The 27,910-nt window shown below is 38.8% G+C and overlaps 1 protein-coding gene across 1 annotated transcript; it reads right to left on the bottom strand.

Moving 5' to 3' along the window:
* Window positions 1-73: 73 nt before the first annotated feature.
* Window positions 74-27,910, bottom strand: ETNK1 (ethanolamine kinase 1). Its single transcript, XM_074168569.1, has 8 exons — window positions 27,644-27,910; window positions 15,877-16,136; window positions 14,885-15,025; window positions 13,202-13,344; window positions 6,497-6,580; window positions 4,014-4,174; window positions 1,362-1,435; window positions 74-146 (listed from the first exon to the last, which is right to left on the bottom strand). The coding sequence occupies exons 1-8, from the start codon at window positions 27,797-27,799 to the stop codon at window positions 74-76; spliced, it is 1,092 nt and encodes a 363-aa protein (XP_074024670.1). The 5' UTR covers window positions 27,800-27,910.

A 27,910-nucleotide genomic window follows, 5' to 3' on the forward strand; every position in this document is an offset into this window, starting at 1 on the left:
GCTTTTTTCCAGTATCTGTTCTCAGAAAAGATTCAGGGGTTGTCTATCCACTTGGCAAGTTTCTTCCTCTTCATTACTCAGGAAGAGTTAACGTCATGACTTCCAGCTTCATTTTGAAATACTGGTTAAACCGTACAATTGCATACCTATTCAAAGGGAAAGAGAGATTTGAGGTTAAGAGCAGGTCACTCCTTACATAAAGACAGCCATGGTAGGTAGAACTAGTCAAAAGTCCACCTACCCCAGGTACCCTGTTCCCAATCTTGACCATTAGCAGCTGCCAAAGGAAGAAATTAAGAACAGAACCACCATATCATGGTACTTCCTCATCACTGCCCCCACTCCCGGCTTGCTACAGTTTGCAAAACAGGTGCTGTTCTGGGATTATCAAAGGTGGTGGTTTTGTGTTCAAAAGCTCTTAACAGACTGTCCAACAACTGACAACTATAATTCCAAAGAAAGCTGATCTTCATCATTGCAGGAATGACATTTTATTCAAACTGACACATTTTTGGATTCTGCCACCTGTGCTTTAACTTGGCTTTTTGTGCCACCTAGCGGTTACTAACAAGTACTTCTACTTGAGAATAGTCACCTGAGGGCATTCACATTTGTCTCATTTACAAAATGACTCCAGTAAGCCTAGTAAACTGGCTTAGTCAGTGAAAAAAAAGTCTAAAATAGGATATTTTGCCAAGAAAAATGATTAATTTTATCACCTTGCCCAGTCCTCAATTGAGAGGTGAATTCCTCTGTTTGTTGCGATGAAAGACCATTTAAAAAAATGCCAAAACCACACATCTACCTGAAACACATCACTATCGGCCAGCATCTCAGGAAACAGAACTTAACATTCATTACAAAGACTTTTTAAAAAAAGATTAGGAATTTCCAAGATCAACACTCCATGCAATGAAAAGTAAACAAGCTCTTTTGTGCAAGACCCCCATTTCTTGACTCTTGCACAGCTGGAAATGTAGATCTTCTGTCTGACAGGTAGCACACCACACTGACCAACTTGGCTTTTATGCCCTAGTCTTTCCAACAGCAACAAAAAAATCTCACCCCACACTCAATGACCCAAAACATTTACTCCTCTAGTTATGTTCCTTGCCTTGTTATACTACGTGTTTTAACCCAGGGGCACGTACCAATTTAGAGAACTTTCAGCAACAAAAAGCAGACAGATAGCTTTTACTGTCTTGTTTTCTCTTGAAAATCAAGAGTTTTAGTATGATCACACAGATCAGGTCTGTTGCTCAGACCTCAGAGTTTCTGATAGCTGGGTTTGGGACTAGATGGCCCCACTGGTCCTTTCCAGCCTTAAGTATCCCACAATTATATGTGGCAAACAAACTTACCCTAGAAAATCAAAGTCAATGGTGGAATATTTGGCTTGAATTAGAGCCCACAATCCCCAAAAGAAGTGGGAAGCCTGAAAGAAAAAAAAATTATTAGCAGGAGACTAACATTATATAAAGTCCAACATGTAAACATATTCTCACATTGAGACAAAAAGTTATCTACAAGAGAACTCTCAAAACCCAATCTTTTTGTGAAGTTATTTGATACCTCTTTACCAAAGAGATTGGTAAACAAGTTTTATAGAATTAATTACTGGCAGAGGAGTAAATCCACTGGCCTCCTGACTCTACATGGGCTGCTTTTTAGAAAAATAATGTTGCATTTATGAAATAAGGCATCTATTAAGTAGACTGTTATCCAGCAATATATACCATGTTAAAAAATGCACAGAAATATGACTCGTTACCAGTGTTACTAATAAAATATTCTACATGTATTCAACTCTAGGGCAAATACAAAATTCCTTTCTAATCTTTGATATTACAACCCTTAGGTGATTATCACTACAACGCACTTTTACTACTGCCTTGGACAAACAGATATGATCTGTAGCTACGTAAGAGAACCTCTACCTCATCAGCATTTACACAAATTTCTGATCTGTTTCTTACTTGCTTCCATTACGAGTCCAGATAAGTAGTCTGGAGGCCTATGTTCAGTTTCAGATTGAAACTATGGATTACACTACGATACAATCGTTAGCATACTTTAAATGAACAAATATATGAGCTTGATAGTCCCCGTGGAAGACATTTCTGGACCACCCAGGTTACAAGCGATACACTTCAGACTTCTGTTCGGTAAATAACTGCTTGCAGTAACTACCTAAATGGCTTCCTGAAGCTTGTACGTAACACTTTAGCAGAAGTGTAGAAGACACGTGCATGCACACACTCCTGAAAACACGTTAAAATGACAACTACTGTATGTACATGTCAGTCTTTCTTGTACCTCACGTTTAGGTATCTTTGCCTGATAGTGAGCACTTTGGCATTTTGCACGAGCATCCATTAACTTGAGTTCACATTTGCTCTTAACAAGGCTTCCCACATTAACTGACACAAAAGTGTCTGGCAGTATTTGTGCATCATGTGTGGTCTATAGGCAGGTCTCGAGCCGTTCTCTAAACAGAACTCCATCCTCTTAGACATCAGGATGGCCATAGTTTAAAACTGACAAAACAATGCCATATATTTTAAAGCAGACCACCAGCCTATTTAATTGCAGATCTAACTTTCCTAAATGATCGGGACAGCTGAATTTAACAGTAACAGTTGATGATACAGATTTTAAAAGAATAACCGCAACCAAGCTGGCATTTTTTAAGGGCTTGTTTAACAATCATCTTCATAGAAAATGAACTGCATTTCCTCACTGCAACCATTAGTTTTTTTGCCAGAAAACCAAAAGTGTTAAGAGTAACAGAGGTGATTAGTCAGAAAGAAGACTGAAATAAAGCCAAACCGGCTTCTTAGCCTTAGTCCTCCTACAAATAGTTTGGCATGTTATTCTTCAGGAGAAAACAAAATAAAGTTATCTAGCTTTTGGGTAAAAGGCTCTTTTACTGTAACATCCTCTAGGCAAAAAAAAAAATAAGAAAAAAAAATATCAGGGACAGTGGCAAAGCGTGACAAAAATTATGTGAACCTGTAAAGTATCTTCAGAAATCCCAGAGAGATAAAGCTGGGGTGAGGGTCAGGGGGGAGGCATTTATCTCCAAACTACTTCTCACAGTATACATAATAATTGAGGCATTCAAGGACTCAATGCAACACCTATTTGAATTCCACTTGATGCGCTTTTTTTCCCTGAAGGACAAGGCACCAAAGCCAGGTAGATTTTTCTGAAGGCAGATCAAAATTTAATATGGTCCACCCGTTCAAAGGGAAAGAACAAGAGAGCCAAGTTTTTACATTGAAAGTCTGGGAAAGACAGACTGACAGACAGGAGACAGTTTAGAATGCACAAGATGCAGTAGCAGAGAGCAGGCTTATACAGCCAGCCCTCACACTCTACAGAGGCAGAACTTCAGGGAACCACAGGAGACGACAGGCGCTACTTCATGTGCGCTTTGTTACAACTTGAACCAGCAAGGTGAACAAAGCCAAATCTGAAAGCAACTCCCTCCTTGCCAATATGCTGCAGGCAAGGATAGAGTTATGGTAGTACTGAAAGACTGGAGTGACCTAATCATCTGTTTAAAAAAAAATATATCAAAACACCCCCAAAGTATCCAAGTTTTACTCTAACAAAATTATTATCTTACTTTAAAAAGGCTTTTAACTTAAAAGATTTATAGGTCTTTATAAGCACTACCTTGTTCTTCTGTCTCCTAACCGTTACAAGAAAAAATTCAACACAGACCCACCATAAGCTCTAGCAAACTCAGGAACTTGACAGACCAATGAACAGCCAACAGAAATACCTGCTAAAAGCTCATCTCATTTTCTGGATGTTCAATGCCTCTTTCGCAGGAAATACTCTTACAGAGAATTTTTAAGAGATAAACATAAGAGAAAGTCTCCATAGAACAGACATTTTCTTCACACACCACAGCACTCAAAGTAAAGACACTGGCAATTACATTTGTTCACAGAGTAGCAGTCTTCTCTATAGCATTTAATATATTCTAATCAACAGTTATTTACCAGTGCAAACTGATTGACTTGGACATATAGAACTTCAACTTCTTTTTCACTGACTTCTGTGCCAAATCCTTTATACTCTTTGTAGGCCTCAAGGTAAGATCTCAGCCATTGTTCCTGTAATTTTCTGTTAGGATAAAGGCTGTAGTCTACCTCATTCACTCCTAGAAAAAGAAAAAAAATACCTATTAGAACCTTACAGTGTCTAAAAAGACTATTAGGATCACATTACCAGACTACTTCCCCCCTCCTTATCCTCGACATACATACACAAATTAATGTGGACAAACGTGAGCGGTTTTACTTTGACCTGATTTTATCAGTTACACATTGGCAAGAATTTCTCACACACGAATCAGAGCGTTCAACATAGTAGAAAGATTTACCCTGTATATGTTTTCAGCCACGTACATATTCTACATGCATTTTGAAATTCAACAAGTTTGGATTCGAGAGAAGCCTCAATAAAAAGCATTTGCATTATGAAACAAAGGCCCTGCCACACATATCAAATATTGCACATTTAAAAGGAAAAGAGACTTGTATCCAACAATATTGAAGGGTGAATTCAGATGTATTATACATTGTCACCAACTAAGCTCGTATTTCTGAGATCAAAAGTTTACTAGAAGTTTACCTCTCTCCTCCACAGCATATTGGCAGAACTGGAAGTTTTACCTCCATAACCAACCTTTTTTGTCCTATTTTTCTTCCTATACTGGAGGTGCTTAGTCACAGACCATAGGGAGTCAGCCAGGGATCCCAAACCTGGATGACAGTTCACTCCCACTAGCTATCATTCACAGAGGATTTGGGAATTCTCTGTAAGTCTTGCTTTATGAATGCTGCAATCCCCTACCAACTAAACACCTTCCTGTGTCACAGCCACTCAAATTTAGCTTCAAAAAAAATAAAATCAGATTTTTACTGGATGGGTAGAGAATAAATAGCAGAGGTTAAGCACAACTGTTCTCCATAGGCAAAAAAAACCAAAACCCAAACTATCTGTGTGTATAGTCTTCTTACTGTACTTGCTCCTTAAAGATGTAGTCAGACTCCCAAAAGAAGTTCAAGATGAAAAAACAAAAACTCTCAAATATATTTTTTAAAGAATTTAACTTGCTGCCCTGGTTTCGCCTGGGATAAAGTTAACTTTCTTACTAGCAGTTGGTGCAGTTCTACGTTTTGGATTTAGGATGAGAATAACGTTGATAACACACTAATGTTTTTAGTTGTTGCTGAGCAGCCAAGGCTTTTTCTGCTCCTCACACTACCCCGCCAGCGAGCAGGCTGGAAGCGCACAAGAAGCTGGGAGGGGACACAGCTGGGACAGCTGACCCCCACTGACCAAAGGGCTGTTCCATACCATGTGATGCCATGCTCAGCACAAAGCTGGGGGAAGAAGGAGGAAGGGGGATAACGTTCAGAATTATGGCATTTTGTCTACCCAAGTCACCGTAACACATGATGGAGCCCTGCTTTCCTAGAAATGGCTGAACACCTGCCTGTCGACGGGCAGTATGAATTAATTCCTTGCTTTGCTTTGATTGTGTGCACAGCTTTTGCTTTACTTAAACTGTCTTTATCTCAACCTATGAGTTTTCCTCATTGTTTCTGACTCGTCTCCCCATCCTACTGGCAACATGGTGAAGTGAACAAGTGGCTGCATGGTCCTAGTTGCCAGCTGGGGTTAAACCACGACACTTGCTTTCCAAATATTTAAATTACCAAGTATTCGCTCTGATTTTTTTTTTTTTGTTTTTAAGTTATCTAGACTTAACATTCAGGTCGTGAAACAACTGGTAGATTAAGGCTCCTAATTCCACCAAACTGCACTTTCCATCTATATTAATCACTACATAGGCTTTTCCTGTTGCCCCATCTTCTGAAAAAAGACAGCATATACTCAAGGTTATTTCTCTCTTGTGGAGCAAATGGAATGAGCATTCACTGAAAAAAATTTGAACTAGTAAATTAATCTACCAACACCGTTTTCCTAAAATCTCACCTTTTTCCTACAACAGTCTTAGCCTTTACTTCTCTTTGTAGGACATGACTCAAGGGCAAGTACTTAGCGCACACATACAAAGCCACCAAAGAGCCACATAAGCCTGCCACTCGGTACCGTGGAACCACACAGCATATTCTCAATATACACCTATGCTGTAAAATATATATCGGCAGTATTTCATTACAGTGAGCCGAGTCTCTGCTGTGTCATTTCACAGAAGGATACTGTGAAAGCTGGAAGTTCTGCATTTATCTAACTCTGCCAAAACTTAGGACATGTCGTTCCCAATTCCAGGTTAGCAGAACTGCAAAGGAAGGGCATAACTGCCCTGCAAGATGAAGCGTTGACACATTTTTATACCATCAGATGAACAGCTATATACATGCATCTAGATATACAGACAGAGAAAGAGAATATACTAGAATGAGTTTTTACAAAATCAGTTTAGCTTTACGTCAGAAATGCAATTTTTTACCTGCAAATTCATTGAAGTGATTTCCAATGTCATAAGCCAGGTAGTTGTATCCAGAGTACTCGTAGTCTATGAACTGCACATCACCTATGTGAGACACAACAGCAGCTACATCAGAGTCCATATCAAATGAAGTCACAGCCCTAATCCTTTGGCATCTTTTGAAGTTTAGGGAAAAAACAAACAAAACCACACACCCATCTTACTTGTGCCCCATCGTGTGCACTCAGACATTCCAGGGTAAGGCTATGATTTTTATGATATAAGATTTCCTTGAATATTCATTTCAAGGAAGCTCTTAAATAATTACTTAGAGCTTACAGTTCTCTATTTTTAAATTCTGCACAGCAGAATTTCAATTTTAACTTCTACCACATGAGGGCATCCCTTACCTTCAAAATAAGAAATGCAGGAGAGGATCCTTTATTTAAACTTTACATAGAAACAGCAGATCAATTTTTCCCCAAGAAGGAACAGCCCTGTTTAATTCTCACACAAGCATGCAAACACAGTGATCAACATGTTGCAGTGTGTTAGTTATTTCCTTTAACACACCGATATGTCCTGCTTCCTCCAGCTGCACTTACAAAGCAAGACTATTCTTAATTGTTGCTTTTTTTTTTTTTAACTGGCTTCAACTAGTCTCAAGAAACTATCAGACAATCCTCAAATCCTCGAAACTATGGAAGATAGTGTTATAACATAACATCATGTTATGTAAACAAGGCCTGATAAAGCAGCAAACAGCCCCAAATGTTTCCAAATTACATTTACCTACAGTGAAGCTGGGGAAAATGCTTCACTCCAGGCAATACAGCATCGAACCTGTTCAAGAATGTCTACACTACATCCAACAGTCAAGACATTAACAAGATGGATTAGGTAAAACTAGAGCACTTGTATTTTAAGGGAAACCTGCAAAGTTACTAAATATCAGAAAAGGAAGCAATGGGTTAACTTAAGAGCTGTTCGCACTAGAACATTAAAATCTAAAACCTTACATTTCCTACTGCTATGCTCCCTCTTACATCTATTCTTTTTGATGGCTAGCTGCACATTTACTCAATAAAAACATATTCCTTCTATTATAATGAACAACCTTCTTAGCATGACTTAAAATATATTACAGACACGAAAGTTAACTATCAGAACTCCAGGTCAAAAAAAAAAAGTAAATTAAGAATCATATTAAGTATGTTATGTATATACTTCCTAGACTAAGGATTTTAAGTGTTTAAGATACTGCCTCAAGATTTATGGATAGACATTGCACATATCAAATACTTTCCCAGATAAATGTCCTAACCAAGCCATCACAGAACATCTTTGTGAGAAGCATTCCTTCTATCTATGCAGTTTGTGTTTACCATATTTGAAATACTAACACATTAATGTTTTCCAGATGGATAGATCTTCTTGTCTAAGCCCTTATAATGGAAGTTAAACCCCACAACACAAACAAAATCACTTTGTCACAATCCTCCAAGTCAGAGCTAACCTTTACTTCCACAGAAAGAGAGGACTGCTTACCAAGGTTATGAGGTTAAACCTTTTAGGTTCTGACAAACCAACATGAAAGTGGCCTGCAGAGTGGCAAGCTCCTCCCAGGAAAATCTTGTTGGCAACGGAAAATTGAGGTTCTCTAGAACTCTGAAGGGACAAGAAATTTTACAGCAACTGCAACCAAGATCTTGTATTATTGTCACAGATTAGCTTCTGCCACTGCTTGACTGGCAGATTCATATACTTGTATATGCCTGCATTACCCACTGGTTCTGTAGTTCTACTTTTTAGAAGAAACACCTTTAAGTTACAAACCAGTCAAAATGCACAGCCCAACCCTGGTTAATATTCTGTTACACAACTGACCTCCTGAACTTGCCCCCTTCACTCACCACCCCAAACATTCGATGACATTGCTTGTATTCAGCGGTTTTCCTTCCTCTCCCAGGTAAAATATAAACATGACAGTTAAAAGTCTACTTTGCAAAATATCAACGTAAGAAATACTTTAAATTTCTTTCATATGCAAATTTAATGTTGAATATACCTATGTGCAATTAAGCCTTAAGTACAGCCAACATTTAAAACTTACTTCCAGATATAAATAATACTATGTTAGATTCAATTTCTTACTGTACAAGATAGGCATGAGGCTGTTAGCAGGCACTCTCCCCTATGCTGAAATGCATGTGAACAAGCAATGGGATAAACCTCCAGACACAAGTAGCAAGGTGCATGCCACCACAAGGCAGCAACAATGGCATACCTAATCTGTAGCAGATGAAGAAAATCTGGTAAACTCGCATTCAGTAAGACAAAAGTTTAAAGTAAAAAAAAAATCTTGCATTTTTACTGATCTCTTTCAGACTTATGCCACTGTGGAACTCAACCGTAAGTTTAATTTTTGCATGAAAGGCTCAAAATAAAGATGCACAGTTCTTTCTGTGAAATTGAGAACAAGCAAAACCCGGAAGTTTGCCACTTCATAAACGCATACATGTCTCAGGTACCTTGCTTTAGAAGCAGAAGAAACTTTGCATTAATTGTTTAAATCACTGTAGTATTAGAAGTTACTTTTAATATTTACTGCAGTTCATACAGGAACGCCACTTCTAAAAGATATGGCTTACACTAGTAGTCAAAGCAGCTAGCTTTTATTTTGAGGTTTTTAGTAAGTACAGAGAATTTGCACGTCCCACTGATTTCAGTGGGAGCAGACCAACACTGGACTGGAGGCAGGCCAACAAGAGACACTAGTTTAAGCACGTTTGTATTTTATTGATGCAAGACATGACTTAAAACTAAGCTCTATCATCTCTCTGGAGAAGCTACCGTTATCAACAAGAGTAGAGACACCAAGAGTATGGAGCATCTGAAGCTGAAACATACTCCTTTCATCAAGGGGTCTACTAGTGTAGACAGCACACAATGTAATTTATGAAAACTACATAAAAGACACAAAATGGAATGTGTTCCATATACCAGAAATTAAATTTTTAAATAGATCAAGTAGTAGTCAAGAGGACATCTGTTCGATCTCCTCAGGCAACTGAAAGGTAGGAGGGCGATAACACTTCTATTTCTAGCTGCTCTTCACTTTCAATGTTTCAATAAGGTAAGCACTTTCAATGTGCAAGTCCTAGCTGTAGTTACCACAGCAGAATGATGTATCCCGAGTTCCATCTCATCCTGCTCATCAGGTGAGCCACTCAAGCCCTAGAAGACAGCTTCAGTAAGGACAATGATCTATGCTATGAACGTACTCGAAAATTCACAAATGGGTCAGATGTCCGAAGAATAATTTTAGCTATAAATACCCAATGTATCTTTGCAAAAAAAAAAAAAAAAAGTTTTTTAGTTCAAAACCAGAAGCCTTAAACATACCTCAGTCTTCAGAAGCACTGAGCACCCACAGACTCCTACCAAAGATCATAGAAAACATTGGGTAGGCAGAGGGAATAAACAGAACAAAACTAGCCATCTACCTACACACGTAACTTCTGGGCAAGTGATTTTAATACATTCAAAAAAGCACATACCAATACAGACAAAAGAATGCTGGTACTTGGTCTTACTGAATAGCAAGTATTTGAATACTCTTAAAACATAAGGTATTTTTAGAAACTATCAGGTCATGTTGAAAAAAAAAAAACAAACACCAAACCTTAAGAGCATCAGAACACAGTCTATAAATAAGCAGTACCAAGCATCAAGCATATTTTGACTATCTTGATGCCCAAATTGTAATTAAAAGCAATGTGAAGCTTTGAGTTATATCCTTCAAACAGTAGTTCACACTGATAATTATAAGTTACGTAAAGTAACACTTGCAAATTTTCATATCCTGAGTGATTGCAAACGACATTAACAAAACAGCAAGAGGCAGAGTTCTCTCAGCCGCAGTATGAACAAATTCAAATTAAATGAGTGACACTCCATTAAATGAAGCTAACACTCAACATGCTATTCCAGTCTCACAAATAAAATTTAAGGACATGAAACTGATTTTTCTTGAAAGCAGTATGTTGCACAAACTATGATTTTTCTTTCAGTCTGAAAATTTAACATGGATTCAACGCAGAGGACAAGTCTAAAGCAAAGCACTGGGACAAGCCACAGTCATTCTAACTGCACTGGAGTCCTAGTATCTGTTGATAGTCTGTAGGTTAAAAACCACATAGATGCACCCACCCCATGCCTAGTAAATCTGCAAATTAAGCATTTCACAAACAAATAAATACAGTGTCACTAAAACCAATAAATGAGTTATTTTGTTTGCATCAGCTTCTGAAAAGCCAGATAAACACTACCAGCTTTGCTCAAACTTTACTGGAGAAAAAAAAAAAAAAAAAAAAAGAAAGTAGTTCATCCAGAAGACTGATTCTCTCTCTTTAGTTCCAGCTTACAGTGACCAAGGTCTTTTTGATACACAGGAGGAGCCTTTCTAGATGAAAGAGTAAATTTAGTACGATTACAGCATCAAAGCTGTTGTTAACTACCTTCACACAGTTCGATGTCATTCCTAATGAAGTACATCTTTAAAGATTCTATTTTGTGCTCTTGCAAAATTATTTGTATACAAATAAGAGCTTTTGCTCTGCTAAATAGAATTCCAGCAATACATGTTTATTTACAGTTAAAAGCTGAGCTTCCACTTCTAAAATCATGTTCCTCACCTTAAGGTTGTACTAACAGACAGATTGATATGTTTTGCTCTGTAAGAAGTACACAGTAAGAAATAGCTTTCAAACAGGCAAGTATTCTAGAGATGGCATTGAGGTTTGGTTACTATGAAAGCGGTACCTGTTGTACCCAGATTGAGGAAGTTTTACAACATAGTACGTGTGCAACATTCAAGCAGAAGTTTAATAAAAATATTTAATATTTCCAACTCTTTCCCCCCCCCCAGATATTTACAGCTAGCTGTAAACCAAAGTGCTTTACGTGCCTCCCTCCTCCCCACCCTGTCCCCAAACACTAAGCACTCACACACTCGTTACTGTAGGATTGCTCATAAGTGATGCACTGCTGGCATTGTTTTTTTCCTCCATTCTGTTTACAAAAAGAAAAGCATATAGTATTTGTTTTAAAAGTAACAACTTCAAGCCTATTGATTGTGATAGTGAGCCTTTTAAAGGAATTCCTCCGTTTTTCTTTTTCAGCATGGTTCTACTATGAAAAGCGACTATAAGAATTACTTTTATGTCCATCAGGGAATGCTGAAACTCAAGGGTTTCAACACTGATAAAACACACACAGTAAGAATGGATTTATCTTTGGTACTACAGCATCACAACTCCAATGTGTGCAAGACCACAAGTTAATTTTTTTTTTGCATACCTTCCATGCTCTTTCCCCCCCGCCTTTTTTTTTTTTTTTTAAAGCAGAGCTATATAACCTACCATTGAAATTAAGTCAAGCCACTGAAGTTTCAAACTGAATTCTTAGAATATAAAACTGCTGTTAATAGCATCGTATGTATACACGTTTGTACCTATAGAACTAGAAGTACTAGCAATTCCCTTCAAAATAGTATTACTCAGAGGGAACTTGTATACAAGCCACCAATAGACTTTATTTTCTCAATGCACATGCATTCAGTGCATATTTGATGCAGAAATTGGTTACGCACACACAGCTGGTTTTCATACTAGAACCAAGTCCCAACGTGCTTTTGTTAGTTTTTATTTAGAAATTAAGGCACATAAAAGCTTAAAGGGTCAAAGACCAATGACAACTGATAATACTTCAGTTTCATTCAGTCATTTACTTCACACACTTCTGGCTTAGATGCCAAAAGTCTTTGATTTAATCAAATTGTCACAAACAAATCTGAAGCTACTAGAAGGAACATGTCACCCTCACTTCAACATAAAATCTTGATCTGATGAATTTGTTGCACTCAGCTGAGCTCAGATATTTGAAATGGGAGGAAAGTCATGCATTTTTACTGCACCGTGGCCATTTTAGTGTTGCAAGTTTGGCTTTTTTGTTTAATATCCTGCTTAATTGATTGTTTTAGTAACCGAACCTCAAACCACTAAAATCCAGAAATAAAAGAAACCGTGAGTTTATACTGGTTTTATCGATTTCAGTTAAAGCATTCTTTCATAACATGAATTATGAGTTAACTTTATTATAATAAAACCAAAAATGTAATTCACCTTTGCTAAGATGTGTACTGCCTACAACCGTTTAAATAAACGATATATTTACAAACAAAATGCTTAAGACACCTATGCAGGAAATACATTTGAGTCACAGAATGAAGTATTAAGTATCACTAAGGTACTTTGTTATGAAGGTGTCTTCCCACAAACACAAACCAGAACAATACACGTTATAGGAGGTAATGTCTTCAGGTTATTTTCTATGCTTATACAGTTTTTTTTTCCTCCAAAAAAGCTTTATATGACTAGAATAGAACTAACAAACAATTATACACTTTGAAGCCTAGTTATTAACAAATTCATTAAAGTAAAGCAAGGAACACCAACATTCTTCCTCTGTACAGTAACATATAGATGAGAATTAGCTAATTAAGCAACTTAATATTTGCAGAGATATTATTATCACTACATTGAGTCTTAAAAGCTCAAATTGAGTGCGCTTGTTAAAGTCAGTAAAACGACACTACTAGTGTAGCAAATGCAATTACAGGATAAACAAACTAAGCTACTACTTACTGTTTAGTTCAATACCTACCTCGTTTCTTGTTGTAAATAATATTCTTACACAACAGGTCATTGTGACAGAGTACCACTGGTGATCCTAAATTTGACAGTCTTTCCTTCATCCAGGCCATCTCTTCTTGAAGAACTTGAGGACTTGGAACGTCACTTAAAAACCTTTTCACATGTAAGAAGTGTGAGTGTTAATATTTAGCACTGTACGTTCCATACCAAGCATCTGTGATGAAATAACTTAAGTTATTACTATTTCAAATAATTCAATAGACCTTCTCCCAAACTAGAGCGGCCCTCTCCTCTGGCACCACTACAGCAGTCAAATTATGACAATTATTTCCCTCTGTCCTCCCCAAAACCAATTACCTAATAATTGTCTGTGCTATAAGAATGACAGTAGTCCAAAAATCAGGAACACAATCCTGCACATTTTTTAAAGGAGTGAAGATTAAAAGTGTGATAGCATGTATTTAACTCCATTTTTGCGCACATTACGTTACTTCCTTCAGGTAGAATACAAAGTACTATATGTAGCTATACAGAGGAAATTAGGATTCATTTTTAGTTCTAGTCACAATAAATATGCCTGAGTAGGCATTTTCTTTTAGACTTTCAATTAATTACTCAAATTTTCTCAGTTTTCTTAATGTTATGTAGAAGAAACAATTTAAACAACTTTGCTAGATCATTCTTTAATTACACTGCAGCAAGAAGTGTAGCTGGCATCAGTGATTTCAAAGAAGCTCTACGAAGAGGGTTTTTAAGCTGGAGTTTGCTTTATGAGTGATACGAAGTTTGGCAATATCGTACAAACACTTCCAAATTACAGTTTTAGCTTAAAAACTTTATCTCCTATCATAGAACCCCCGAGAAGCATTGTCTTCAGCTCAAGCTTTAGATTACATCACAGATATTTTATACATTTTTTAACATAAAAGTAAAACATTGCTCCTAGTTTTGCCTCCTCTCATCCCAATCTTAGAGTGACTGACACTAGAACCCTTCAGAAGTATTTTCTTAATTTGTTAAGCTCCTAAGAAAAGACAGTTTGATTTACAAGTCCAAAGCTATACTAGGATACTAAAAACAAATTGTAAATAAACCCTTAAACTCAGGTGAAACTCCATGGTAGCACAAGTCTACAATGACTGTGTGGATACCTTTTCTTCCTCTGGAAAACTTTGGGAACTCATCCCATTGCCCAAAACAGTCTTTGATTAACTTTGCTTCTATACCACTCAATTTTGGACAAATTTATAAACTGAACAAATACAGGTCAGCTAAAAGGTGCAGGTTAGAACGAACAATAAGCAGTACTCCTGCAACCCCAGGAAGCATGCTTCCAGTATTCACCCCAGAACACAGGTCTCAGCTTGGGAGACTGATGGATCTCTTAAAAGCTATTTAGACACAACTACCTGAAGAAATACTTCATTTGGCTTCGGTTCCTTAAAAAGAGTAAAGAAAACTACCATCATTCAAGTGACCAAACTAAGCCAGAACTCTACATGTACCAAATGAATTATAAGTATCTCCTCATCATATTTGACATTTGTATAGCTATTTCAGTATCCAAGAGTATGACAAAACTCAAGATTTTACAAACTTCAACATTATGTGGTACCTAATTTTTTTTAAACATTCTTCTGCTCCTCAATCAGAAAAAATGGGAAATCTGGAAAGCACATAATGAAATACCTACCTTTTATTTAATTCCTCATCTGTAAATTCTGTGGGTATGAGAGAGAAGTATTTCCCCATCTTCAGCCACAGATTAGATTTAGGGATCCATCCATTGTGTGCATGAATAGTATGGATTTTAGCAAGCTGTCTGGCAATGAGTCTAAAAAAAATAGTTTAAATTAATGTTATATTTGCAATATATCTACAGTCTTTATCATATTTTTCCTCGTAACAAGAGAGGACAGCTACAACACGTTTAACAGAAAAACTGTAAAAAAAATGCTGCAAGGGAATCCAAAGAGAGTTTAAACAGGAACAGCACAGCTACAGCGTAGCATCTCTAAAGACTCATCTCAAAAGGTCACTAGCAGCACTACTTAAGGGAAGGGAGGCAGGAGGGATTATAGTTCAGTTACAGCACACATACTTCACCTCTATTTACAGTCCACTCTTCAACTTGCTTATCTTTAGGAGAATTGACTCAAAATAGCTGCCATTGTTAGGCACATACATTTCAGTGCATACACAAAAAACTAAGATCTTAAGATACCAGCACTTTCTGTTCACTGCTCAGTTTAAAAAAAAGTGTGTCTCAATGGAAGGAAGACTATCCTGAACACAAAAGGAACGTATTAGAAACAGAGCTAGGAGTACTTGCTTTAATCAAGTCCAGCCCCTTACAACTCCACCGTGCTATATGATCTCCCTAATGGTAATATATATGTTAAATGCTCACAATAACCAGACTTATAATGAGTAGATAAGTCTTCTGATGAGGCAGCAAGGATCATGTGTTCAGCACTGAAATACAATGATAACTAAGACACAGGACAGTGAGCTGTCAAGAGTGTGAACATCAACTTAGTAAAAGCTTACAGAAGTATTTCTTTTCTGCCTGCCCTGGTTTCTGTCACCATAAACTAAGCTTGAGATCCTCTGGGCCTGAAAGAACACCGTAAATGCATCATAATACTTAAATAATGAGATAATAATAAAAAAAAAACAACTTACCTGAAAATATCTGGATTGCATACATGCTCTGGATCCAGTGCTTCTCCCTGCATGAACTCATAGCACAGGCCATTATTGAAAGTACAGTATAGTTGAGGTGCACAGCCATGAGCCTGCAACACGCGGAAACTCTTCACTTCCTCATCTCGATCTACTAAGAGCTCGGTCTTATTCCCGTAGATCCTAACTAGAACCACATCGTCTGTTATGTCACCCACGTAGCAGCCGATTAGTTTATTGGTGATTCCATCAGTGAACAGCTGAAAAGTAAAAAGAACGCAGGGTTATTCTTTAGTTCACAAAACACAAATTTTCACTACAATGAACATTAACAAAAGGAATCTTTAAGATACAGGAATTTTTTCCCCATAATACAACAAAGAGGAAAACGTGAAAACACGCTGCAGTGAACTACAGAAATGCTACATGTAAAAGGCAATAGTTGAAAGCTCAATATTGCAAAATGAGTTTCCACGTAACCACTCTGAAACTGATGGATTAAAATGGCTGAAATAACAGCCCCAACAGGGCAGCAATACTAAACCAGTAAGAAAACAGTCATCAACACAGGTGGCACAAAAAGAAGCACTTCAGAACTTCAGTATTTGCTGATTAGTGCACAACTAGTAAAAGATACTCCTCGAGTTCTAAACTACTCCTTTTAAAAAACAAAATTCAGGTCAGTAACAGTTCAAGTTCAGTGGTTATCATCTTCCCACAAATCAGGAATAAACTCCTTAACAACAACGTAGTTTTAAGAACCAGGCATTCTTTTATTCGGTGCCAAGTGCACAAGGGATATTTCCGCCTAGTGTGTGCACCCAAAGATGCTCAATACTTTGTTTATATTAGTACGATCTATACATATTCATCACTTTTCCAGGAACGAGTATATATATTCATGGTTTTTCCTCAGAACTCATTATCCTAAGGATCCTCCCCTTTGCAGAAATTTGGTTTATCATCTCAGTGGTCGTGGTGGTCTTCTAGGACCCTCTGGTGGTCATTGCAGTCGCTAGATGGGTACTACCCATATTAACTCATCAATGCCTGAACATACTGAAGATGAAGCAAGTAACTTTCTATGACAAGCTACCCACTGCCTTTCAAATAAGGATGGAGGTAAGGAAACAACAAGTTCCAAGCTATGGAAAGGCGGGGAGGGAGGGAGGAGGGTAACAGACCAAAAAACCCCTGCTCCTTAACTGATGCTTCTCCTTTCACATTTGATGAGGCCTAAAATAGTCATTATACAGGCTGAACTCTTGCAGATGCTACCGGACAAGCAGACTAGATCCCGAGTTACTGGGCTGCATCTGCCCAGTTGCACGCAGTCAAGCATTTGAAATCCCACTCAATACCTGCAAGAGCAGCACAGCAGCTCTTGATCTCCTCCTACAATCTGGGACAGTTTTACAGCTCAGAAAACAGATGCTTGGTTCTTTCAAGCTCTTTGCACTGTCAATTGAGACTGAGTGTTTAAGAAATAGCTAGATGAGTACTACCCGTATTAACTCTGGCTGTTAGGTAAGTGACTGAAGGGCAAGACATTAACATTCTCAGGTGACAAGCAGCGTCACAAACAAGAACGCCGATGTTTTCATTACTACTGAACAGCCTCCTGCAGTATTAAGCATAAAACAGTAAACAATTTAAAGTCAAGGTTCTCACAGCAACTACAATTTATACTTAAGTATATTATTTTTTTAGTGGTTACAGTCATGCCTCTTCTCTCACTGTTGCCCCCAAAATCCTAATTGAAACTCAAATGAAAAATAAACTCTCACACAAAGCACAAAACCTCTTTCAGGACGAGCAGCAGGAAGTAACTTCAGATTGGTTAACATACACAATTTTCTCTTGGGTGGACATCTTGCAAGTTTAGTTCGACACCGTTCTTTAGGAATTGCTTTACCATTAATTCTCTGGCACATGCCAGAAGAATTAAGTGGAGATACGGTCTGATCACTTTTATCAGAACTTTTTCAAGCTATGTAGGTCCTTGAATCTGCAAGCAGCTTTATGTAAAGACAACCCTGAAGGCTCCGGATAGAATTTTTTTTAATTCATAATTGTAATAGAAGTCAGAAAATCAGCTGAAAATTGAAACCTAATTATCAGAATTAGAATACTAAGTGTTCAATGACAACAGTTTGAATGCCTTATTCACACATCATCCCACATTTCTTCTCCCTCAAACACGAAGTCAGGCCCTAAACAAAAATACTGACAAATGGAGAGGTCTGTTGCATTTCAAACCTTATATTAAACATTAATGTTTAAAGTGAAAGTACTTTTTTTCCTTTTATTAAAATACACATCAATTACAGGCAACTTCTCTACAGGCTTTATCATTCCTTAGAACCTTGGACAGTCTTGGTTTGGGTTTGGTTTTTTTTTCCTGAAAGCCAAGCAATTCAGAAACTTTTGACTTCCCCCATGCCCCTCCAAAGAGGTAACCTTTATTTTGAAAAGTAAAGTAATATCCTTCAAACATAAGCAACAGCTTATTTCCAAACCTCAGGGATTTGGAGAAATCAAGCATCAGGAGCATTTTTTTTTAATTCCTAAAGAAACAAAACAGTTATGAGCACTTCATCTTGCAGAACTAGGTTCAGCAAATCATACACCTTTCATCTACAGGGGGCAACCATAAATTCAAACAAACCTGCTTGCAAAGCCTCCTTTGATGGACTCAAAATTAAGACTTTACAATTTATGGACAGGTTTTCTTACTAGCTATTATTTTAATAACCCAGAATAGGAGATAAGCAATGAAGAATCTTGTCTTAAAGAGTCTTCAACAGCAACTAAATGTTACATTAATCAACACAACTAAGAAAACTATACCATTTAGCACTGTAGATACTGGTTTTCACACTGAAATGAACACAACTGTACTCTAACACGACTAACAACTCTAACTGTAACACTAAGTGTCTGCTTAACACTTACGCAGACGTTGTAAGTTCTCCTCTGTGTACGTAGCATATTGTTGCAACAATGCACATGCTGTACCAAGAGAAGGATGATGTGCTTGAGCAGTGTTACCTAATTTGAATAGGGAGTACTTAAATGCATTTCAAGTATGGCTTGTCAATCAAAAGTTACCCTTAATATAATATTATAATGTATTTCTTCATGAAAACCTTCCCCCTTTTAGAGTATATGTCACAGAACTATTTAGATCAGAAGGGAGCTCTTGTGATCATCTAGTTTGACCTCCCTGCTCAAGCAGGGCCAACTAGAGCCAGTTGCCCAGGACCGCGTCCAGTGAAATCTCCAGGAATTCTGGAGACTCTACAATCTGTATGGGCAACCTGTTCCCAGTATTTGACCACGCTCACAGTGAAAAAAAAAAAAAAAAAGCAGCATTTTCTTGTGTTCAGATAGAATTTCACATGTGTTTTATTTTGTGCCTATTGCCTCACCTGTCACTGGGCACCGAGAAGAGTCTGGCTCCCTCTTCTTCATTCCCCCCATCAGGTATTTTACTTATTGATAAAACCCCTTTAAGCTCTCTTTTCTCCAGGCCAAACAGCCCCAAGCCTCTCAGCCTCCCCTCATATGAAAGATGCTCCAGTCCCTCAGACATCTTCATGGCCCTTTTGTTGGGCTTGCTCCAGTGAGCCTGTGTCTTTCTCATATTGGGGAGCTAAGAATGGGACACAGCACTAATATGGCAAATCAAAGTAGAAGTACTGATTCTCATAAATTTTAGTATAAAAACAGAATTAACTCATTAAAAAGTTTAAAGATCACTTTGCAGAAATAATTTGTGTTGAGCTGTTGATCAAGTTAAAAAGTACTTTGCCTGCCATATGTAAATGAAAACTTCTGAAACGTAACAGGAAAAACTCTTATCCTGTCATTGCAGGACCAAAAAGAAAAGTGAAAGTTCTGTTGAACTAAGAAGGATCAAAAACACTAAGTATAAAATTCACTATCCCCTCTGAAGAAATTCTATTGTCTTTATCGAATGGCAAAGGTGGCAAACAAAACAGGCAATAATTCCCAACATACAGTGCACTACTTCAAATCACTGGAATTTGTGCTACTGTTTTCTACTTCTCAGAAAACAGGCCTCTAATGAAGCTTCTCTTTTCAAACACACTTGTAATATAAAAGACAAGGCTCTAAGGTCATCAGAAGTGAGTGATACTACCAAAAAAGCAGATGTTAAGTAGTACTGATGCAAAGAAACAGTAAGAACTTTATTTGCTTATACTGATAAACAGAAACTTCTGGCCACTGTAGAGCTTTTGTCATACTGCACAGGTCTATTATCCCCTTAAAACAAGTCTCATTAGTGTTAATAAGAAATCTACAACGAGGAAATTGGACTCCTTCAACTGATAATTTAGGAACTCTATTTCTTATTAGCATTTATTTGTAACATGCTGCTCTAAGTAATTATTTACACCCAGGAGCATTTTAGTTACCGCTTCTTAAAGAGGCAGAAGTTTGCTTACTTTTCTAATAACATTATCCAGACTAGACAATTTCCATATTCCATCATAAGAGAACATCTAATGTTTTCTACCAGTAAAAACATAATACTCACTTTATTCTTTTATTCAGAATGCCTTTACTGTAGCATTTAAACAATCAGCTTAGAATGCCTTGCCTGAAACATAACCTGAGACACAACATAAAACAGGAATTCTGTAACAAAAGGATCAGCCGAGCAGCGTAAACAGAGAGTGGATTGTGATGACATGGATAAAAAACAAACAAACAAAAAAAATCAGTAAACTCTCAAGGCCACATGGAAGATGAGGGAAGGAATCTACACAACGTTATGAATAGCAGGTAGAAAACTCTGGAAATAAATCAAGAAATACAGAGAGCCAACAGAAGTCAAGAACACAACGCAACACAAGAAAATCTAGCAGCAAGATTCTGTTACTCTTGCAATTTAATTAATATTATAATTGAATTAGAATTATTGTGATATACTTCTCCCACCGCAGTAAGTACTTTCAGGTGAGATGACACAAAGCTAAAACTACATTTTGAAAACATTTCTGGAACTGGCTGTTATACTGGACAACAATACAGTCAGAGATCTACCTTGAAGTCAGGGCTTTGTAGCTCTCGGGAACAAAGAGGAACTGCTTACTGAATGAAATACAGAGTGAAGGTGAGAAAGCTACAAATAAGCTTGAGTTACCCAAACACAAAGCAGCACACGGTAGAAACAAGACAGGTCAAGCGAGTCCAGGAAGAGCGGAGAAAACTCAACCAAGACACCAAGTATCTTTGAGACAGAGTTTATCCTAAAAGCACTCTTATCAGCAACCATCAGGTTATTAGATGCCCGAAAAGGGCACATGATGGATACGTTCCCATCTCATAAGGAGGTGGGTCAAGAAAAGCTTATATCTGATCCTATTGTTCCAGGTGTCCAAAAGAATGAGAATAAAATTACACTGACACGCAATATAACAAGGAGAAATAAAGTGTCATGGGGCAAAGTAGAAAGCACTTATCATGCACAGAAGAGATGCAAAACCAATATTTTTTACTTCTAGACTGTTGTTACAGCCATTGGAGGAGAAATATAGAAAACAGTATTATATTGCTGTAGAAACAGAATAGTGATGAGAAGTTTCAGCAAAAACAAGTAAGGATTCCCCCAATTCTGGTGCTGAACCCCATATTGCACATTAAGGGCTCCAGAAAGGAACAGTCTTTCAACACGCGCTTCTTGAAGGGTCACAAAACATCCAAGCTTGTATTGTAAGGTGTAACTTTGCTTCTTCTGGAAAAGTATATACAGGCACATCCACAAGTATACATTTCTCAAGGATTTCATTTCTTGGAACAAGGCTAGTTATTTTTCCATTTCTTTGTGTAACTGTTCCTAAAAGAAGGACAAAGTACAACTAATGGAAAATGCAAGCCTTAGGTGAATTCTTATATATTCAACAGGGCTTACGAGAAACATAATTCAAAGGTCTCCAGGCTCTTAAGACACATCCTCTAGACCATTGCATTTGGCAGGTCAAAAATCATTGTCTATACGACTTCGGTGGCCATTTGGTGTTAGAAGTACCAAAGCTAGCAGGGAGTCACTAACCTAATGGCACCATTCTACGGTCAGTTTGGTCACATGCTCAACTAGCAGTTTTCCACTGAACTTTTGGGGTGCTCATCCATGACAGCAGCACGGAGAACGCAACACCAGCAATACCTATGCTATATAATATCACTTACAAACTTTTTTTTTTTTTTTTGCTACCAAACTATCAATGCAGCAGCTTCAACGAAGGACCCAGGAGGTGGGGTGGTGGTTTTGGTGGTCGTTGGTTTTGTTGTTTTGGAGTGGTTTTTTTTTTTTAATATTTTAACTGAAGTTTCACATCCTCCATATTCTCAATCTAAAGACCATTTAAAATTACATTCAGTAGTCTATTATAAAATGCTATAGATAAGTCACCCATTGCAAGGGCTTGTTCCAATCTAAACATGTGACAAGATGAGGAAGCTTTTTGTGTCACAAAATTTACATCACAAGAAAACCCCAAAGAGAAGTTACATATTTTTTATCTTGTCTCTGAAGAATATTCTCCTACCTGAAAACAGTCAACGTCAGGTAACTAGTTAAGACTTCTAAAGTGTTGAATTATTTTAGATCTTTCTACAGATTTTGTGACACTGACAAAACCAGTTACAGATAAATCCAAAAAAATACGCTAATAGAAAAGGAGTGTAAGATTTTATTCTAATTCAAAGAATTAATTTTCTGCTCCTCCTGCTGGAAGATTTTGACATAAAATGGCCATGTAATAATACGGGGGAAAAAATAAGAACCAAAACGTCTTAAGATAGCTGCCTTCCTTTCCGATGTTACGAGTGTATAGTGTAAGTTATATGGCATTACATAGCCAGATCCAAGCTGTGGCTAAGCAAATATCCACTCTCTGTAATTAGAGCCAGTCATCAATACAAACACACCTATAGCATGCACAACTGGATTACATCATGCACTATGATGTGGCACACCAATGACATAAAATGTCACCACATGCACAACTGCTGCCTCACCCACTGATACCACAAAAAATCCTTTACAACAAGGGATTGAGATTATCAAGCCTTGTCACTTTATCAGAATCTCAGTAAGAATGAAGAAACAACCTAGCCTCAAGTGACATCTAATACTGCCTACTTTTCCCACTTAACTGTGCCATCGTGTTCGAGGCACACCTCAAGTTACCGTTTTTCCACAACACATCAGCAATGCAGCCCCTTCTGCAACTCTAACTTTTCTTATTGTTTCCTTCACTCATCCCTTTTCTGTTTAGAGATATTAGCACTTCAGGATGTTAAATCTGTGAACTCAGTCCTTCCTCTTTAAATGGCAACTACTGTCACAACTGCTGAAGAGCCCAATGTCCTAAAAACAGCAAAGCAATAAAAATACTCTTGAAAAAGTGTAATGAAACAAAATTAGTTAGTTTGCTTTGTTTCCCACAGACTAATGTTTTCCGTTTCCATTCAATTATTTCACTGCTTTAAAACCCTCATTCAGTCTGTTTAAATAAATTGTGAAATATTTTAAGTAGTTCAGAAATCTGAACCTAATCATGGTTTGTTATAAAGAAAAAACCAAAATAGACACAAGCAAAGAAATGAGAGTAGCAGCCAGAAAATACCGCCTGAAGAAAAGCTACTGAGCGCAAGTCAGGAAGAAAAAGCAGAGATGCAGAGAAAAAGCTAACCTCCTATATAACAAAAAATAAAAAATTAAGGTGGGGTGTGTGTTATTTCAATCGTGAAAGTACAAGTCTTTGCAAGCATGGCTGTATCGCCTGTTCATTCCTTAGCTACACAAGCAAATTTTTGCAAAGAATTATAAAATGCTGCAGCAGTAAAGTCATGCGAAGTGTTGCTAAATGCAAAAAAACACGTACACATTGGTAACAAAGACACAGTACCAGAAAACAAGCAACGTCCAATTATTTCAGAGAATAAAACAAAACCCCCACTTATTCAGAGATGATTTGGTACTAAGTTCCAGAGAGGAGCTTGCAGGATTCTGGGGATGAGGTGGGGGAAGTCTTATTGACGAATCAGATCCCCTTTGGAAAACTGATCTCTTCCCACTCCACCCCCAGGTTTGGGCCAGGACAAGAGCTCTCTTTGCTAGGATATCATTTTTATAATTCTAGATCCCTGAATGATTTTGTAGCTGCTTTTTTTTTTGCACATAAGATATTGTGCTGGTCTATCCAAATAATGAAGGTGTAAACTAGCACTATCACTAATAAGTCTCTCCACCAGTAAAAACAAGCAGCTTTTATTCTCAATGTTAAAAATTACTTCAGAAAGGAAAGAAATAACATTTTTTTTCCTGTACCATAACATTACACTTCATTACATTAATCTACCGAATTTTTATCACCAGACCTACAAGATGTAGGTTATGGGAGAAAGGAATCCTGAATCTGCACTTACTGAAGTGGTAACTAACCTTCCCATATTGTAACCAAATTCTCCTTCAAATACTAACACAAATGAATCTCCATAAAAGAGGAAAAACTAAAACAATTCTTAATATGGGCAACAGATTCCAAACTGCGATTGTATTTTTACATTAGGGTGACACAACTTCTTTAAGAAGGTAAATAGTTAAAACAATGAAGTTCTTATCTTTCATGTATAAAGTACTACTTAAAATATAAAAATCGGAATATCCACTGTCACAATTTAAGCTGTTCACTAATTCAAAGAAGGGTTGAGTTTTGAAGAGCACTTTTGTTTATGAAATAAAAAAAAATTTATTATGTCCACTGCAATCAATTTCTGCATTTAGCAAGCAGTGAGCTTTTCAGCAGGAGGTTGGGAGAGGCCTCCAGAGATCCCTTCCAACCTGAACTACTCTACGGTTTTATTACTGAAATCAGCCGTTACAGAATCAAAAGTGACTACTGCAAAAAGCGCAGCTTTGTTTTAATGACTTTGCTTTGTATTACTGTAAAGCAGAGAAAGCAAGCCCCAAGAATTTAAGAGAAAATATAACACCCAGCTCTACACAGCTCCTAGTACATCCTCAGATGACAACTGCACAAAGTATGTACATGAAGATCAGTGTTTAGAGAGAAAACTTTTCTTTCTCCTTACCAATGCAAAAGGACTGGAATAACTGTACTGGTCTGTAGTGATAATATTCACATATAACTTGAGACAGAGGATACATTACAGTAGAACTGCCTGTGATTCAGCAGATAATTGGCAATGCTTATGCCTTCTATAGACTTCTGATAAATAACGCAATAAAATAATTTAAGCGCTGAAGATTTACACTATTTTCATTCTCTGTCCTACAATTATGTTTTATGCTATGAGGCAAAAAAAATTTAAAAATGCTAAAATATATTCATGATTTTAGATACTTGCAAATCTTCAGAAAGTGAGGATTAAGCATTGAAATTTTTAAACCACCATTTCAAAATTGTTTAGCTGACTAAGTTTGACACACAACAGTAAATTTTTACAAGAGAGGTTAATTGATTTTTAAAGTAAAACTCTGGACTCTTCTTACTAATTGTTCTGACTCAAGAAGTACTAAGAGCAAAGGTAGCTAACAGCAGAGTTCAGCAGAGGAAGTAGTAGCTCATTCCACCCATCAATGTTCTTTGTCTACTCGGCTACGATGCTGCTGTTTCAGATTAGTCAAGCATATTTTCCATGCAATACATGATTCTCATTTTCATCTCCCTCCTAAATATATGCCCCTCTAATGAGAGGACTCCAAAGCAGACCTTCTGTTCACTCCATCCTCTTCACAAAGTCATCTTTCATTTCAGCATCTTACTGTATGTGATGCACATGTAACTTGCATGTGTAACAGACTGCAGCAGCAATGGTGGCAATACAGTTAAGTTTCAAACCACATGCATTCTTGCTTGTTATGTACACACGGCAGTTCAAACAGACTAAAGCATTAAAAATAAAAGGCCACTGAAGAGCTTCATGAATAGGATGTTCTGCAGCTGTTCAAAAGGAGGAAAAGGAAACAAGTGAGTTGAGAAGTTTTGGTCTTATAGTAACTTGGTTGAGAAAAAACCCAGACAATTTTTAGACAGAAACCTCTGACCACAGACAGCAGTCTATTACTTTACTATTGCGTGACCAGTCAAATGAGTCCCTGTTCCACACCAATGGTAAGGGCGGTTTTTATTCCGTTAATTGCATCTTCTGAAGAGGGTCACAGAGGAAGGAAGCAGCTTTTTTTTTTTTCCTTAAACCTACTAGAACTTTATCAAACGGTTAGAGTCATCCTCCTTAATAAGGAAGTGTTTTGGTTTCATTTATTAGCATTCCTGTATGAAAGAAAAAAAAAAATTCTGTTGAGAAACACCCTCGTGAGAGAAGAGCAAAAACATGTTTAATTTTAGGTAGTCTGCAAGGAGTTGGACTTAATCCTTCCAGGTCCCTCCCAACTCAAGATACTCTATGAACTCTAACAACCTTGTTTAATAATACATATTATAAAGCTATCTTCATGACGCCTCAAGATGTTGGGACTGTGCTTAACTTATGGCTACAGCCCTCAAAGGAGTGACTCAGGAAAACCTTATTAGCTTTATTTTCATACTAAGTGGACCAGCATATGTCAAGTTGTTTTTCCTATAAAGGAACCTCAGAAAATATCAGCCAATTTACGTGCTATTACCCCAACGTGCTCGGTTTTCCTACACAAATTAGTTCCACCAGCTCTCTTCAGAGGAACTTCCCTGAAATCAGACACTTCCACACGTTAATAACCACTGAATAACACAGTTTAAGAGCACATAACAAAACGCTCAACTACACACCGGCTGCAACCGACCGGCTATTCTAGGCAGGTAAATCGAGGAATATTCGTAGGGGGCCAGGTTAAGTATATTCTAGAAGCACAGGAGCAGCCAATCCTCGAGCAGATGACTCGTCACAAACACGAACCACTGCTCACCTAGAGGATACCAGCGACCGAGCGCCGAGGCTCCTGCAGGCGGCCGAGGCGAGCCAAGGACGTTAACGGGGCTGACACTTACTGCGACACCGCCAGCCTGAAAACCAGACCCCGTGACGAACCCAAGCCATCCCTTTACATTTATTGATTATGGCGCCGGGGGGGGGGGGGGGGGGGAGCCCACCAAAGGCTCCGGGGCCGGTAGCGCGCAGGGCAGCGCCGCGGCGACCGTTACCTCAGCGGCCGCTCCCTCCTCTGCCCCGGGGAGGGGGCAAGCCCCCCCACCGCTTTACGAACACGCCCCGCCCGGCGCGGACCCGGCGAGAGGGAACCTCCCGGGGCCCTTCCCTTCCCCTCCCTCACCGGCACCGCAGCCCTCAGCCCCCGGGCCGGCAGCAGGCGTCGTGCCCGCCGGCCGAGAGCGGGTGGAAGAGCTCTCCGCTAACGGGGGGAGCTGGGGGCGGGGGGGCAAGTTTCAGCGGGAAGGGTAGTAAAGGAGGAAGAGGAAAGCGAGCGATAGGGAAGGAGGCCGGGAGGGGGGCCGGGGATGCTGCCGCGGCGACACGCCCCGCCGCCAGCCCGCCTGGCAAATGGGGCTGGAGGCAGGGGGCTGCGCTGGGAGAGCCGGGAGGGGGGAGGGGAGGGGAAGGAAGCGAGGCGGCAGATCCCCCGCACAATGGCCGCCCGCCCTCCCCCACCCCCCCCTTCCTTCCTCTCTCCCTCCCCGAGCCCCGGCGGGGGTGCCGCATCCCCCGCCGGCGACCCGGGCCCGAAGCCCCGCGACGCCCCCAGCCTCCCTCGTACCTGCAGCGTCACCTCCTCGGGTCTCCAGTGGGGCCGCAGGCGGCGCAGGAGCTGCAGGGCGCCCTGGCGGCAGCCGGGCCCCTCCTGCTCGCTGACGGTGATGTCCAGCTTGGGCACCTCCGGGGAGCCGGGCGGGACGTGGATGTAGTTGGACATGGCGGGCGGCGGGTGGGACGCGGGCGGGCGGCTCTGGCTGGGCTCTTCTCTGCGGCGGAGCCGGCAACTGAGGGGGGAAATTTCCACTTCGGCTCTCGATAAAGCGGCTCC

Source organism: Numenius arquata, chromosome 2 (assembly GCF_964106895.1).
Source record: "Numenius arquata chromosome 2, bNumArq3.hap1.1, whole genome shotgun sequence".
NCBI classification, from domain to species: domain Eukaryota; kingdom Metazoa; phylum Chordata; class Aves; order Charadriiformes; family Scolopacidae; genus Numenius; species Numenius arquata.